This window comes from Colletotrichum paranaense (assembly GCF_030867605.1).
Source record: "Colletotrichum paranaense strain IMI 384185 chromosome Unknown Scaffold_5.1, whole genome shotgun sequence".
In the NCBI taxonomy this organism is placed as follows: Eukaryota; Fungi; Ascomycota; class Sordariomycetes; order Glomerellales; family Glomerellaceae; genus Colletotrichum; species Colletotrichum paranaense.
In genome coordinates, this window is record NW_026848963.1 from 1,312,347 (window position 1) to 1,325,858 (window position 13,512).

General features: G+C 54.1%; 4 protein-coding genes across 4 annotated transcripts; 2 read left to right on the top strand and 2 right to left on the bottom strand.

Moving 5' to 3' along the window:
• Positions 1-512: 512 nt before the first annotated feature.
• On the top strand, positions 513-1,487 carry CPAR01_06793 (60S ribosomal protein L27a; the record flags this gene model as incomplete). Its single annotated transcript, XM_060491064.1, has 4 exons — positions 513-544; positions 965-1,083; positions 1,141-1,186; positions 1,238-1,487. The coding sequence occupies 4 exons, from the start codon at positions 513-515 to the stop codon at positions 1,485-1,487; spliced, it is 447 nt and encodes a 148-aa protein (XP_060349938.1).
• Positions 1,488-2,117: 630 nt separating this feature from the next.
• CPAR01_06794 (uncharacterized protein) lies at positions 2,118-4,122 on the bottom strand (the record flags this gene model as incomplete). Its single annotated transcript, XM_060491065.1, has 2 exons — positions 2,118-3,283; positions 3,351-4,122. The coding sequence occupies 2 exons, from the start codon at positions 4,120-4,122 to the stop codon at positions 2,118-2,120; spliced, it is 1,938 nt and encodes a 645-aa protein (XP_060349939.1).
• Positions 4,123-5,226: 1,104 nt separating this feature from the next.
• CPAR01_06795 (uncharacterized protein) lies at positions 5,227-9,064 on the top strand (the record flags this gene model as incomplete). The annotated part of the gene is made up of 2 exons (XM_060491066.1): positions 5,227-6,091; positions 6,144-9,064. 2 exons carry the CDS (start codon positions 5,227-5,229, stop codon positions 9,062-9,064), a joined length of 3,786 nt encoding a protein of 1,261 aa, XP_060349940.1.
• Positions 9,065-9,332: 268 nt separating this feature from the next.
• Positions 9,333-11,886, bottom strand: CPAR01_06796 (alpha-L-rhamnosidase; the record flags this gene model as incomplete). The annotated part of the gene is made up of 2 exons (XM_060491067.1): positions 9,333-11,498; positions 11,563-11,886. The coding sequence occupies 2 exons, from the start codon at positions 11,884-11,886 to the stop codon at positions 9,333-9,335; spliced, it is 2,490 nt and encodes an 829-aa protein (XP_060349941.1).
• Between the last annotated feature and the right edge of the window lie 1,626 nt (positions 11,887-13,512).

The window sequence follows — 13,512 nt, forward strand, 5'->3', positions numbered from 1 at the left end:
TAGGAGCGAGCTATTACGCGATGAGATACAGGCCTTGGGTACTCCGATTGCAACTAGCATCCAAACATTCGTGGGTACAGTATTTTGAGTGTCAGATCGTCGACGAACGTACACGCATTTGCGGGATGCAAGTGCTCACGGTTGCCAGGTGCATTGGCCAGCATCAAAAGAAAACATACCAATCAAGCTCACCTCGGTGAGGAGGGGGCATGGACCAGTCCAAAGGTCAAGAGCTCGGTGAGCAATGGACTGGGCTGGATGCAGCAGAGTGGGGTCTTGGGAAAAACTGAGAGGAGCAGGCGAGAATGCGATGCTGACATAATACCCTCATTCCTAGTCCAGAGCCAGGGAAACAACCTTAGGGCTGGCTGCCCTCCGCCCCGCCAATTGCCCGAAGCTCTGCCGCCAGCCTGCCACCACCACCATCACAAATTTCCTGCTTGCGAACTTTTTGACAGGAAGTTCCTCAGCGATACTAACCACCAAAGTCGACCACTCCCACAGCCGACGCCATGCCTACCCGATTCTCGCGCACCCGCAAGCAGTACGTCTACCAATCCCGCTCCGCTCCGATTCTATAAATCTGCTCTTTATCCCTCGTCGACGGTATCGCGCGCGCGCAGTCTATTTCGATGGCTTGATACGGCCAGCGAACCGTCGTGAGGGATGGGAAGGATGAAAAAGAAGGAACACATACAATGATGTTTTTTTTTTGGCTTTATGCCATGCAGGCGCGATGGTTCAGAGGGGGTTTAGCATGTTGAAAACAAGGGCGTCAGCATTGCTTCCCCAGGAAAAAGGAGGTCATCATACCAGTTCTGGACTCTTCCCTCTGCGTTGAAACGCGCAGAGATGTGAGGACGGGACTGGCGTGGTACCACCAACTCTGCCATTCTGCGATCCTGGGAGAATTGTCTTCGTTTCCAAATGTACCCGGAAGCTGACTTTCTCTTTTTCTCTGTAGCCGCGGACACGTCTCCGCCGGTCACGGACGTGTTGGCAAGCACCGCAAGCACCCCGGTGGTCGTGGTCTGGCCGGTGGTCAGCACCACCACCGCACTAACCTCGACAAGTACCATCCCGGTATGTTTTCTGTCTCTCCAATGTCATTATGACCGCTTTGCTAACTCGCTCTTCCAGGTTACTTCGGTAAGGTTGGTATGCGTTACTTCCACAAGCAGCAAGCGTATGTTCTCCCGTCCTGATACCCCAAAGATCCCATCTAACATGTTTGCAGCCACTTCTGGAAGCCCGTCATCAACCTGGACAAGCTCTGGACCCTCGTCCCCGCTGAGAAGCGCGAGGAGTACCTCGCCGGCAAGGGCGACAAGGTCCCCGTCATCGACCTCCTCCCCTTCGGCTACTCCAAGGTCCTCGGCAAGGGCCGCCTCCCCGAGGTCCCCATTGTCGTCAAGGCCCGCTGGGTCTCCAAGCTGGCCGAGAAGAAGATCACCGAGGCCGGTGGTGTCGTTGAGCTCGTCGCATAAGTTCAGTCAAATCCAAATCATACCAACTTTTGGACGGATGATGTGCAGCACTCTTTGGGGGGTAAAATACAATGATGGCTACATGAGATAGTCCCGGGTCATCAAGCGGACGGCGTTCTGCGAATGCGTCACCCGCAGCTCAAAAGCTTTGCGGGTGCACGGGAAAAGGGCCAAGGAAAACGGTTCTTCATTTTTACATAATGATCCGACCTCCAAGGAGTTTGACGAATAAAAAAACGAAAGGCTCTTCCAAAATCAAAAAGTTCATGGCTTTGATGATATCCAGGGATCTTATGTTTAGTGGCGTGTCTGGGTTTTCCATAAGGCGGACGGGATACGATTTGAAATGGTATTACTTTTTACGTCTACTCGTCTCGTCTTGTCTTTGTATATGCGTGTTCCGCGTGTCTTATGCCGTTCAACATGATGTATGCTTTTCCCAAGCCCTTGCCTCTCCACCACCTTCAGGCATATACCTACCTCTGTACTCCCAAATCCCATGTGTTCGTCCAGTGTTTATACATATACTTGTCTGACTCCATCAACCATCCATTCCTCACTTAATGTGGCCTAAATCACTCACCATTGGTATCGAAATCTTTCTTTTCCTTTGGTGTCAAAACATTATCATTACGCCTCTAGCATATCCATCTCATCGTCATCGTGATCCACCTCCACCGACTGCTTGGGCTTAGGCTCCCGTAGGAACTCGTGCTCTAACGCATCCTTGGCACTGATGCGTCGCGCAGGATCGAGCTCCATGCATCGCTCTAGGAAATCGACGGCCAGCTTCTCCTCGTCAGTCAGGGGAATGCCAGGCTGACCGTCTTTACCGCCATCGGTGCGGCACGTAGACCAGAGAATGATCTTTCCCAGCGAGAATCCTGCGTTGCCGACGGTGGGAATGTTGGTCTCGAACATGCAGCCGTGGAGCAGGCCAGACTGCTTCATACGCTTGACACCAAAGATGGTGGCGATCTCAATCATGGCCTCGACGTCGTCGGCGCTGTTGAAAAAGGGGAATCGCTTGCTCATGATTGTCAAAAGGATAACCCCGGCTGACCAAATATCGATCTTGGTCGTCTGCTCGGTGCACTTGAAAAGCACCTCGGGGGCACGGAAACCTCTCGTGCCAGCACGGTTCGCCCTTCTGGACGGCCGAGTATCTGTCTTGGGGTAGCCCTGTTGAGGGCCGTTTTGGGATGCCGCGCTGTTGGTGATTCTCTGCTTGCGGACGTCTTTGCTCTCGTGGCAGAGACACGGTTTGCTGTCAGAACCTTCGCGTTCAGCGAGACCAAAGTCGACCAGCACACCGCGTCGCGACTGAGGGTCGTAGAGGAAATTTGTTGGTTTTATATCGCGGTGGAGAATCTTGTGTTCGTGGACAGCCTTGAGGGCGGTGAACAAGCTTCTAAGATAGATGGCCATGTCAGAGACCTTCATCTGGCGGAAGTAATCGCGGAAATCCTCGTGGCGGAAGTAGGGCAGTATAGCAATGACCTGGTCAGTGGACCGAAAAGCCGTGATCAGGGGGCAAACGGCGGCACAGTTTCTCAAGTCGTGGAGGAGCTCGAGCTCGTTGAGGATGCGGTTGGGGCTCGAGGTGACATAGATCTTTTTGATGGCGACGTATCGGGCGCGGCGACGTTCGCGAGTTACTGAGGTGTTGCTGGCGTTGGGCTTCAGAGGCGGGGATGTCCACTTTGCAGCGAGATTGTCCTTCTCTTCGAGATCCCAGCTGTTATCATAGAATTCGTATTGGAGGTCTTCTGCCTTGTAGACTGTCGAGAAGGTGCCTGCAGAGGGGAGCGGGGGTGTTAGTGAGAAACAACAGGCGGGGAGGGCGACATGAGAGTGACATACCTTCACCGATCCTCTTGATTAGGCGATATCTTTGGGGGAAACCGGGAAAGGTATCTTGTAAACGGTCCATGTCGCGTTGGACACCCGTGTCGACTACCTCGTCTTCATCGGAGCTCTCGTCGGAAGGATCCTCAGCCTCGACCTCGTCCTCCTCGTCCTCGACCTCTTCAGTGTGTTGTTCGGACTCGGCCATCATCTCGGTGTCTTCTGTGCGTGCGTGCGGGGGATCTTGGTGGATTTCAAAGTCGTCACGACTGCGTTTGCGCGTGGCAGTGGCAGTGGCCATGGAGTGCTGCTGTGGTCTCGATTCTGCGGTCATGGGGCGGTGGGCCAATCGCACGTCTGCCGGGGCGGTAGAGGTGAGTGCCGGGGCATGGAAGGGAGAGGGGGCGCGTGTATGGTTCGAGACAGTGTCTAGGGCTGGGACTGTCGTTGAAGAAGCTTGGTATGTCTGTGGGTGATGGGTACGTGATTGAGTTTGGTGGTGGTGGTGGTGGTGTTGAGAGTTTTGCTGCAGAAAGCTTTGGTGTTGTTGATGTGGTGGTTGTGATTGTGTTTGTGGTGGTGGTGGAGGAGGAAGAGGAGGAGCGTGGTGTGTCTGGCGGCTTTGGTGTTGTGGCGGCGGTGTTGGCGTTGGTGTTGTTGCCCAATCGTGCCGGTGCCAGGCCTGGACGTCGAGGGTCTGGCCAAAGCGAGTCAATTGATCGATGGCATCCAGGTTGGGTTGAGTGAGGCCAGCTGAGGAATCTCGCTGGGTCGTACACTGCGTCATCCGAGGCTGTTGTGGAAGGGAATTGAGAGAATGGTTTGTTGTATTATTCGGTAGAGTTTGGACAGCAGTCGACTTCTTTGCTGTTCAAACGAATCGGTACGGCGACGTAGGTATAGCGAGGTAGAGGTACCTGAGGTCGGTCCTGAGATAGGTAGGTGCTCTGCAGTCTGCAGCTGCGGCGTACAAGGCAAGGACTGTGATGTACGGTGAGGTGTCTGGGTGTCTTGGGAGGTGAACAAGGGTATAATTGGACGCTTCTTGTTTTTTTGAATTTCTTTTTCTTTGCATCTGGCAGCAGGTGAGCAGGTGAATAGATGAAGGTGGGAATCTTTTGGGATTTCTTTTGGTCTGGTGCGTCCCATCTGATGCACGTTGGCGGGCTCTTTTTTCTCTCTGGGCTCTCTTCGCATTCGTCCTTTTGCGGCTTGCCCCGAATACAAGTAAGGTACCTAGGTATCTACCACCTAAAAGGTACATCGCGGGTGGTCCCAGGATGAGCCCCGAATGGACCCAAATGGCACCAAACAGGAGCAATGGAGGGGCATAGCGGCCGTGGTCAGTGTGATGGTCCCCTGAAAAACAGTCCGCTGACCAATCATCTCGCTTATTTTGACCCCGCACCTCAGAAAAAAGTGACTTCCCCCCCAAGAAGTGGCAGATGGAACTGCCAGACACTGCCGGTCGCGTCGAAGCGCAAAAGAAAACAATAAACAAACTCCCACTTGGTTGCTAGGCGCATTCATCCCCTCCACTCTCCTCCCATCTGCAAATTAATTACCTACTTACAGAGTAGAGTACACTGACGGATTACACACCTAAGCAAGGCAAAAACACATCGTCAACATCACAGGCCGTTTTTTGCGCTTCCTTCGCCTTCTTTCGCTTCCTCTTTTGGCGCTGTGCATTACTAACCCACCAGCAACTTGCAACACCACATCAGGCCACACGAGAACACCACGGCTGGCCACAGACACCGACTGACCCTGACCTTGACCCCTCCTCTCGTTCTATTTCGTCCTTTTGATTTCCATCTTCTTTCCCCTCCTCCCCGCCTCTCGATCGCGTTACGTCGCTGGGTGCGCACACCTCGACTAGACCGCAGCCATGGACTCGGTCGCATTCGATATCAACGATGCGCTCAAGCATTATATGAGCGATCCCGCCAGTATTCCAACCCCAGAAGCCGATGGCTCACTCTTCGACTACGAAAATGATCCCGAAGGCCTTACCGCCGCTGTCATCAACCCGGTTCTCAACCCCATCGTTGATGCCGTTGCCGAGAACCCCGAGGCCATCACCCGCAGTGCCCATCTCGACTCACTGCAGTTCCTCCTAAAGTGCGCACCCGTCTCCCCTCATCCTTCAGATCCCTCTCTTTTGTTGTCCTCCTTTTCCTCTTCGTCTTCTACTTCCAGGTCCCGTAAAGAACGCCATTCTGAGCTCCTCAACTCCTCTAGGTACACCGCCTTCCTCCCGCCACAGGTTCTTAGCAAGATCTTCGACTTGATCATGTCAGGTCTGGCAGCCGAGGGTGATGCGATAAACCACGACCTCGAGTCTCCCGACGAACAGGAGACACTCGCCCACCACAAGCAGCTTCTCGAGATCTACGGCTTCCTCTTGCAGTGGACCATCGCCGCTGTCGAGACAAAGGCCGCCGAAAAGTCCTCAACAGCACCAGTCGCAAGAGGTCGCGGCAAGCCAAAGAAGAATGCGCCAAGAGACAAGGACGGCGTATGGGACTCGGCCACCCAACTGCAGTCTGCTCTTGACATCATGAGCAAAGTCCTCAAGCTTAAGCTAACCAAGATCTTCCTCACAACCTCCGAAAGGGATACCTTCATCGGCCTGTTGACCCGACCCGTCTACATGGTCCTCGAGAGCGAACAGCGCGTCAAGAGCACATCCATCCGCATGCACGCATTCAAGGTGCTCTGCATCGCCGTCAAGCACCACGGCCACGCATACGGTTCGTCGTTCCCTGCCGCGCTTTCTTGCGCACTCATGCTAACTCCCAACAGCCGCCCAGATCTCCATCGTCCAGAACCTCACATACTTCGAGCACCTTTCCGAGCCCATGGCTGAGTTCCTCCACATCCTCGCCGAGACCTACGACTACCCACAGCTTGCCGATGAAATCCTCCGCGAACTCAGTAACAAGGAGTTCAACTCCAACGACACCAAGGGACCCAAGTCTGTCTCGCAGTTCATCGTCAAGCTCTCTGAGCTAGCCCCCAGACTGGTCATCAAGCAAATGACCATGCTTGCAAAACAATTAGACAGCGAGGTAATTTCCTCCCCATTCGCACGCCAGTGGAGCGTTGCTAACCAAATCTCAAAGTCTTACACGCTACGCTGCTCTCTAATCGAGGTCTGCGGAAACATGGTTGCCCACCTGGTCAAGCAGGACGAGCGCGGCGAGAACCACAAGTCTCAACTCAACGCCTTCTTCGACGTCTTGGAAGAGCGCTTCCTCGATATCAACCCCTATTGCAGATGTAGAGCCATCCAAGTCTACGTCAAGCTATGCGACCTCGAACAAAAGTTCCCCAAGCGACGACAACGCGCTGCCGAAATGGCGTGCCGCAGCCTCGAAGACAAGAGCAGTCACGTCAGGAGGAACGCCATTAAGCTTCTGGGTGCTCTTATCAAGACACACCCCTTCACAGTTATGCACGGCGCTCAGCTTTCCCGCAAGGAGTGGCAGGCGCGTCTTGACAAGGTTGACGAGGAGTTGAATGCGCTCCAGCCGCCCGAAGGCGCACCAGGGCTCGGCGAAGGTGCCGACACCACTGTTGATCAGCAACTGCTTGACGATGCGACACAGATTGAGCAGTCGCCCCAGAAGCCCGCGCCCATGTCCGACGAGCAAAAGTTCGAGGCCGTCCGCAAGGCCCGCGAAGAGGCCGCCACATCCGAGGCCATCGAGAAGCTTACCCTTACCAAGCGTTACTACTCCGAGGCCTTGAAGTTCATCGACGTCCTTCACGAAGCTACCGGCACTGTCTGCCAGCTTCTGGGCTCACGCAACAAGAGCGAGGTCATCGAGGCCATGGACTACTTTGAAGTTGGTGACGCCTACAACATTGAGCAGAACAAGGTCGGCATCCGACGCATGTTGCGTCTCATCTGGACCAAGGGCAACAGTGATGAGGGCAAGGGTGTTCAGAGCCATCTCATTGATGTCTACAAGCGTCTGTTCTTCGAGGCACCCGACTCCTTTACCTCAAATGATGCGGCCAACTTCATCGCCCGCAACATGATCAGTCTGACATTTGGCGCGACTCCCGCCGAGTTGACATCGCTGGAGCAACTCCTCAGCACCATGATGAAGCAAGGCCTGGTTCCCGAAATTGTTATTGCCAAGCTCTGGCAGGTTTACGGCGTGCAAAAGCGCGAGATTTCTAGGACGCAACGTCGCGGTGCCATCATTGTGCTTGGTATGCTGGCGACTGCCAACCCCGAGATTGTTGTTGGAGAGATGGAAACTATGCTGCGCACTGGTCTAGGGTCCCATGGCCGCGCTGACCTCCAGCTGGCTAAGTACACTTGCATTGCCCTTCGTCGAATCAACCCTACTGGTCGTCAAGCAAAGGAGTCTACCGTAAAGTTCTCTAGACTGCCGAATGACCACGCTGTCTTGTCAAAGCTGGCTTCCATTACCGAGGTCCCATCTGAGAGCAAGGAGTGGTATGGTGTCGCTGAGCAGGCCATCAACGCGATATACGCCATCTCTAAGCACCCTGATACTCTCTGCTCCGATATCATTCGCCACAAGACAAAGCAAGTCTTTGCCGCTCCCCGGTCACGCTCAGCGTCGCAAGCAAGCTCCCAGCCTAGCTCCCGCCCAGTCTCACGAGACGAGGCCGACTCCGTTTCTGTCGACGAGGATGGTAACGAGACAATTGTTGCTCCGGCACCTCAGCCAAAGAAGCGAGACGCGGCTGTCGGCTTATCCCAGCTTCTTTTCATCGTTGGCCATGTTGCCATTAAGCAGATTGTGCACCTTGAACTCTGCGAGCTCGATTTCAAGCGCCGTAAGCAGGAGCAGGAGAAGGAGAAGACCGCAGACAAGTCCACGGCTCAGGCGGGCAAGAAGGACGAGCCCGATGACCTGGACTTGATTGGTGGCACGACTGAAGATGATTTTACCGAAGCCATGGCGCACATTCGTGAGCGGGAGCTTTTGTTTGGGCCCGAGTCTCTGTTGGCACAATTTGGACCTCTAGTGTCTGAAATCTGCGCCAACAACACCACGTATGCCGACAAGGGACTGCAGGCCGCCGCAACTCTTTGCTTGGCCAAGCTCATGTGCGTTAGCTCGGAATACTGCGAGGCCAACCTCCCCCTCCTCATCACCATCATGGAGCGCTCAGCCGACGCTACAGTTCGTTCCAACGCCGTCATCGCTCTCGGCGACATGGCTGTGTGCTTCAACCACCTCATCGACGAGAACACCGACTTCCTGTACCGTCGTCTTGCGGACAAGGACCAGTCTGTTAAACGCACATGCTTGATGACGCTCACGTTCCTCATTCTGGCCGGTCAAGTCAAGGTTAAGGGTCAGCTGGGCGAGATGGCCAAGTGCCTTGAGGATGAGGACCGTCGCATCGCTGATCTGGCGAGGATGTTCTTCACCGAGCTCAGCACCAAGGATAATGCCGTCTACAACCACTTTGTCGACATGTTTTCCCTGCTGTCTGCCGAGAAGGGCCTGGAGGAGGAGAGTTTCCGGAGAATCATCCGGTTCCTCCTGGGCTTTGTCGAGAAGGACAAGCACGCCAAGCAGCTGGCCGAGAAGCTCGCCGCCAGGCTTACGCGCTGCGAAACAGAGCGCCAATGGAACGATGTTGCCTTTGCTCTTGGGCTGTTGCAGCACAAGAACGAGGACATTACCAAGACTGTCTCCGAGGGCTTCAGGGTTGTTCAGCTCCAGGCATAAAGGGGAGTGGCAGAGATGTTGCGGGCTGGCCTTGTGGTCGTGTAGTACTAAGGTCATGGGTCGGCGTTGGGGGTTTTGCTGCTTCTGGTCGTTGGTTGGCTGTCTGACTTTGGGTATACCACTGCATGGATGATGAGACTTTACTTAATGATGCTGATGAATCGATTACTTGTTCACTTTAACATATGTTGATGATGGCTTGATGGTGACTATTACTATTGATGCCGTTCGTCCATCTTGGTGTTACATACACGCTCGACTGGACGTCTCAAGCCAGCAATCCTGCGCCCAAAGGTTCCTGCGTAAGCACAAACGCATCCCCTCCATTAACCTCAAACTGAGTCCCATTCTTGACAATTCCATCCACCCGGATAACAGACTTTTCAAGGCTCGTCACCAACGGCTCCGGCAGGTATATCGTCCCCTTGCTCCCAGCAGGACTCCCAACCTCCATCCTCAATATCCCGCCCTCGAATCTCCAGTCAACAACAATATCTCCACGCACAGTCGGATACCGTCCCTTAGCCCACTCCAGCCCCAACGTCTGCGGCTCAACCTTCCACTCCGCGAACCCGGGCGCAGTAGGCTGGATGCCCAAAACATACCGACTTAATTCCGCCGTTGGGCCTGCAGCCCAGCCGTGACAGAGGGAGGTCACGACGCCTAGACCGGGTGTGCCGTCTGGGTTCAGCGTCTCCCAGAAGCAGCCTGTGTAATTATCGCGTTGGGGGTCGGCCATGGGTGCCCAGAGGGTCTTAAGGAGGGTCATTGCTGTGGATGCGTCACGGGCGGAGAATGCAGCGCGGAGGTGGTATGATGATGCATAAGGGCTGATTTTCTGCGCGAAGCCGGCGGATGTGGTGGAATTTGAGAAGGCTAGGGGGCCGGCCGGGAGGATGAGATCTCTTGCGAGGGTTGAGAGGACCGAGGCGGTGGTGTTGGGCGAGGAGGGAACACCGGCTAGGATGGCGAGGGCGTTTGCGTCCTGTGCGAAGCCGGTTGTCAAGGTTGAGGAGAGGGCGTAGGCGTTTAGGTCTGGGTTCCAGAGGTTCGTGTTGATTGCTGACTGGAGGCTATCGAGGCGGGTTTGGTAGACTGTGGTGTTGAGACCTGCGTCTCGGAGGAGGGGGAGGGATTGTTGGAGGGCGTAGGCGTAGACTACGTTGAACTTTGTGACTACACCGGATTGCGGTGTGTCGTAGTAGTTCCAGTCGCCGCCAAAGGACTCGTCTGCGAGGTTGAAGAGGCCGTTGGAGAGGGTTTGGGAATCGGCCCAGTCGAGCATTCTGGAGACCTTTGGAGCCCACTGCTTTGCGAAAGTGAGGTTTCCTCTCATCTCGTAGTTCTGGGCGAGGGCGCTGAGGAAGTTGAAGGAGTAGCCGATGAGTCCTGTGAGGTTTGTATTCAGGGGTTCTCCCAGGGGTGCTTGCTGGATCTTGGCGGTGGGGATGAAGAAGCCTGGTGTAGCTTGGTAGGAACCCAGGAGGTCTAGAGAGCCGTCGATGAAGGACGTGCCAAAGGTGCTTGCGAAGGCGGCGCCGAGGGCGACGTCGAGGTCGCCCGTGTAGGCGATTCTGTCGCGGCGGGAGCCGTCTACGATTGTGTCGGCCGGGTTTGCGCCCATCATGAAGTCTGGGAGGAAGGAAGGGGATGTGAGCGGGTTCGTGTAGATGGTCTCGCCGGTGGGTGTGCTGGCGGTAAGGTTGCGGAAGTAGGCTGCGTGTCCGAAGGAGGCTCCGAACCCAAAGGACCCGAAGTAGCGGGAGGTTTGGGTAAGATTGAGAACAGGGAGGTTGTCGAGAGTTACGGCGACGGATTTCATTGCTACGTCGATGTGGACTGCGTGCCAGGTTTCAAGAGTGGTGGTAGCGGGTAAGGGAGATGTTGCGAGGAGGGTGTCTAGGCTTGTTGAGCCGGCGTGGGCTGTGATGGTGTGGCTGTCTAAGTTGAAGGAGAGGTAGACGCAGTTGTTGAGCGTGTCACATTGGACAGAGACCCCGAAGCCGCCTTTAACGGGTTTGGCTTGGAGATCGAGACGGTAATTGAGGAGTTGAGCGGCCATGGCACCAGCGAGTGCTTGCGGTGCTTGGCTCTCGGCGTACGCGCCTTCGTCTGAGACTTGAAGGAAGTCAGGGATGGACTTCTTGGGAATCTCGGTATGTTGGACTGTTCGCGCGCCAGTTGTCCAGATGCGTGTGAGATCTTCATCGGAGCATTCGAAGGATCCAGGGAGCTTCGTCACGGGTGTGGTGGATGTCGTGGGCTTGACGCCGATGTTGCGGAGTTGAAGGGAGCCGGCGGACGACAGGTTGAGTTTCTGGTAGCGGAAAGCGCCTTGGATGAGACGGTTTGTGATGATCGAGGGGGCGGTGATGTTGTATTGGTTCACTCTGTAGGTATCCATTGCCGCCGCAAGAGGTAGAGGACCATCGCTCTGTTTCTTATTAGTTATCTTTCGTTCCCAGACTCAAGGGTACTGATGGGAGCAAGCTATTCACCATGTATGAGTCAAGCGCGGATCTGCTTTCTGCAAAGGAAATCTCGAAGCTCGAGGTATCACCAGAGGTAGAGATGACCTCGAATGTAGGGAAGCCTTCAACATTGTGGCCATAGTCGAGGATCACGATAGAAGCAGTTGTCCCATCGGATGTGAGGGCTGTAGTCTCGTTTGAGCCGAAGACGACGGTTCCATTGGTGGACGAGCTTGAAGCTGACTTCTGAGCAAGATGGTGTCTCCGGGACCCATGCCGACCATCGGCTGAGCTCAATAGGCAGAAAATAATACCAGCTAGCCGGGCTCCTGTATTAGATGACATCAGCATGGCTGTGGTGTTATATGAGCTGAATGGAAAATGAAAAGGAGTGACAAAGGTGAGGCAAGCGAACGTGTTGCTAGAGTGAGAGACAGAATGCAATGAAGGCGATCAAATACCTTAGCGTTATATAAACGTCTTCTCTTCAATGGCTTTGAATATCCCCAGATTTTATGCCGTACTCGTCGTCCCTGATTCGACTTTGCACATGAACCAAGCCGGAGTTGACGATCTTGAGTGGATTCACCCGAGAAACGCGAGGGCCTCGGACTCGACTTTGGTACACTGACCGAATACGCGGACCGAGGCCAGTGGCTAGAGTGTGAAAGTTACGAGAAGACTGCGGAGCTTTGTGTGGCTTGGTCTTCTTCTTAGTTGGTCAAGTATGGAGCCTCAGCAATAGCTGCGAAGGTATGAATAGCTCGCCAGTGCTCTTTCATTTGGTAGATTCAGGCCAACCCCTCGGAGCTGACCCGCCATCACCAGAAACGAAGATTCCACCGCTCTCCAGCTAGACGTCATGGTTAAATTTTGCCTTTTGGATTAGAAGTTCATCTGAATTTGGCATGCCTGATTGTTCCTACACCTCACAAGGAATTGCCGACGACTCTTCCTACTTCTATCTTCCTAGCCAGGGCTATTTCCATTCCACAGACTTCGCTACTTCAATCACAATCGGTGTGTGCAGCTTAGTGCTAATCATCTACCAGAGTTCGCCAGATCTTGACTAAGAAATTCCCTTCAATTCGAAACTCTCAATAAGCTTAGGGCCATGAGAGTGGGAATCGGCACCATTTGCCGTGTCTCCGGCGTTTCCAACTTGAGATGACGGAGCGGCTCGGGGGCTTGGACCCACACCGCCGGTCGAGCTATCGGTGACTTTCAAGGCCTTAAATTCCTTCCTCAGTTTACTCTAATTTTTGAAGACTCCTGGGAAAAACTCGCTTTAGCCAACATCCCCATGAGGTGCCGTGGTGCTGTTTGTAAGATGATTATTAAAGTCATAAGCTTTCTTCTATGCCGAATCTAAGAACCTCCGCTCCGTCCAAAATATTTATGGGTGATAGCTACACTACACCATGCGATCCAACGTCCTCTCACGCGAGCCATTCGCCAACAACTGGGGCACCTCTTGTTTAATAGCGTACTCCCACTAATAGAGCCGGAGGGCAGTCAACTGCACGCCCTCGGGGCTAGCCAGCCTGGTGATAGCTCACTACAGACTGGCCAGCGTTGTCTTTACGGGTAAACCGAGGACGGCGACATTCATAGCAAAACTAACCCATCATGAGAGAACAACAAATCGTACTGACATTTCTTCTCGCTCACGATCAAGTTGACTTGACATTATGCTTTACCAACCTCTCTGGATGAACCATTTACGACAGCGGGGTCTATCAATTCTTTGCGGGAGAAACACACTCGAATGACCCCTCAAAGCAGGTAGGTTGAATCCAGAACTTCGGGCGCAGTAGAAGTGCCACTCTCTTTCTCACGTGTTTCATGTGATGTCTTTGGACTGCTTACAGAGTACGCGTGTATCTACGAGCCTCATAAAGCCAATTGACCAGCTCAAGCTTGGTTGAATGAGTTTGAACCACTTCGCCAATCTACTTGGTCTCGAGCGACTCCCCT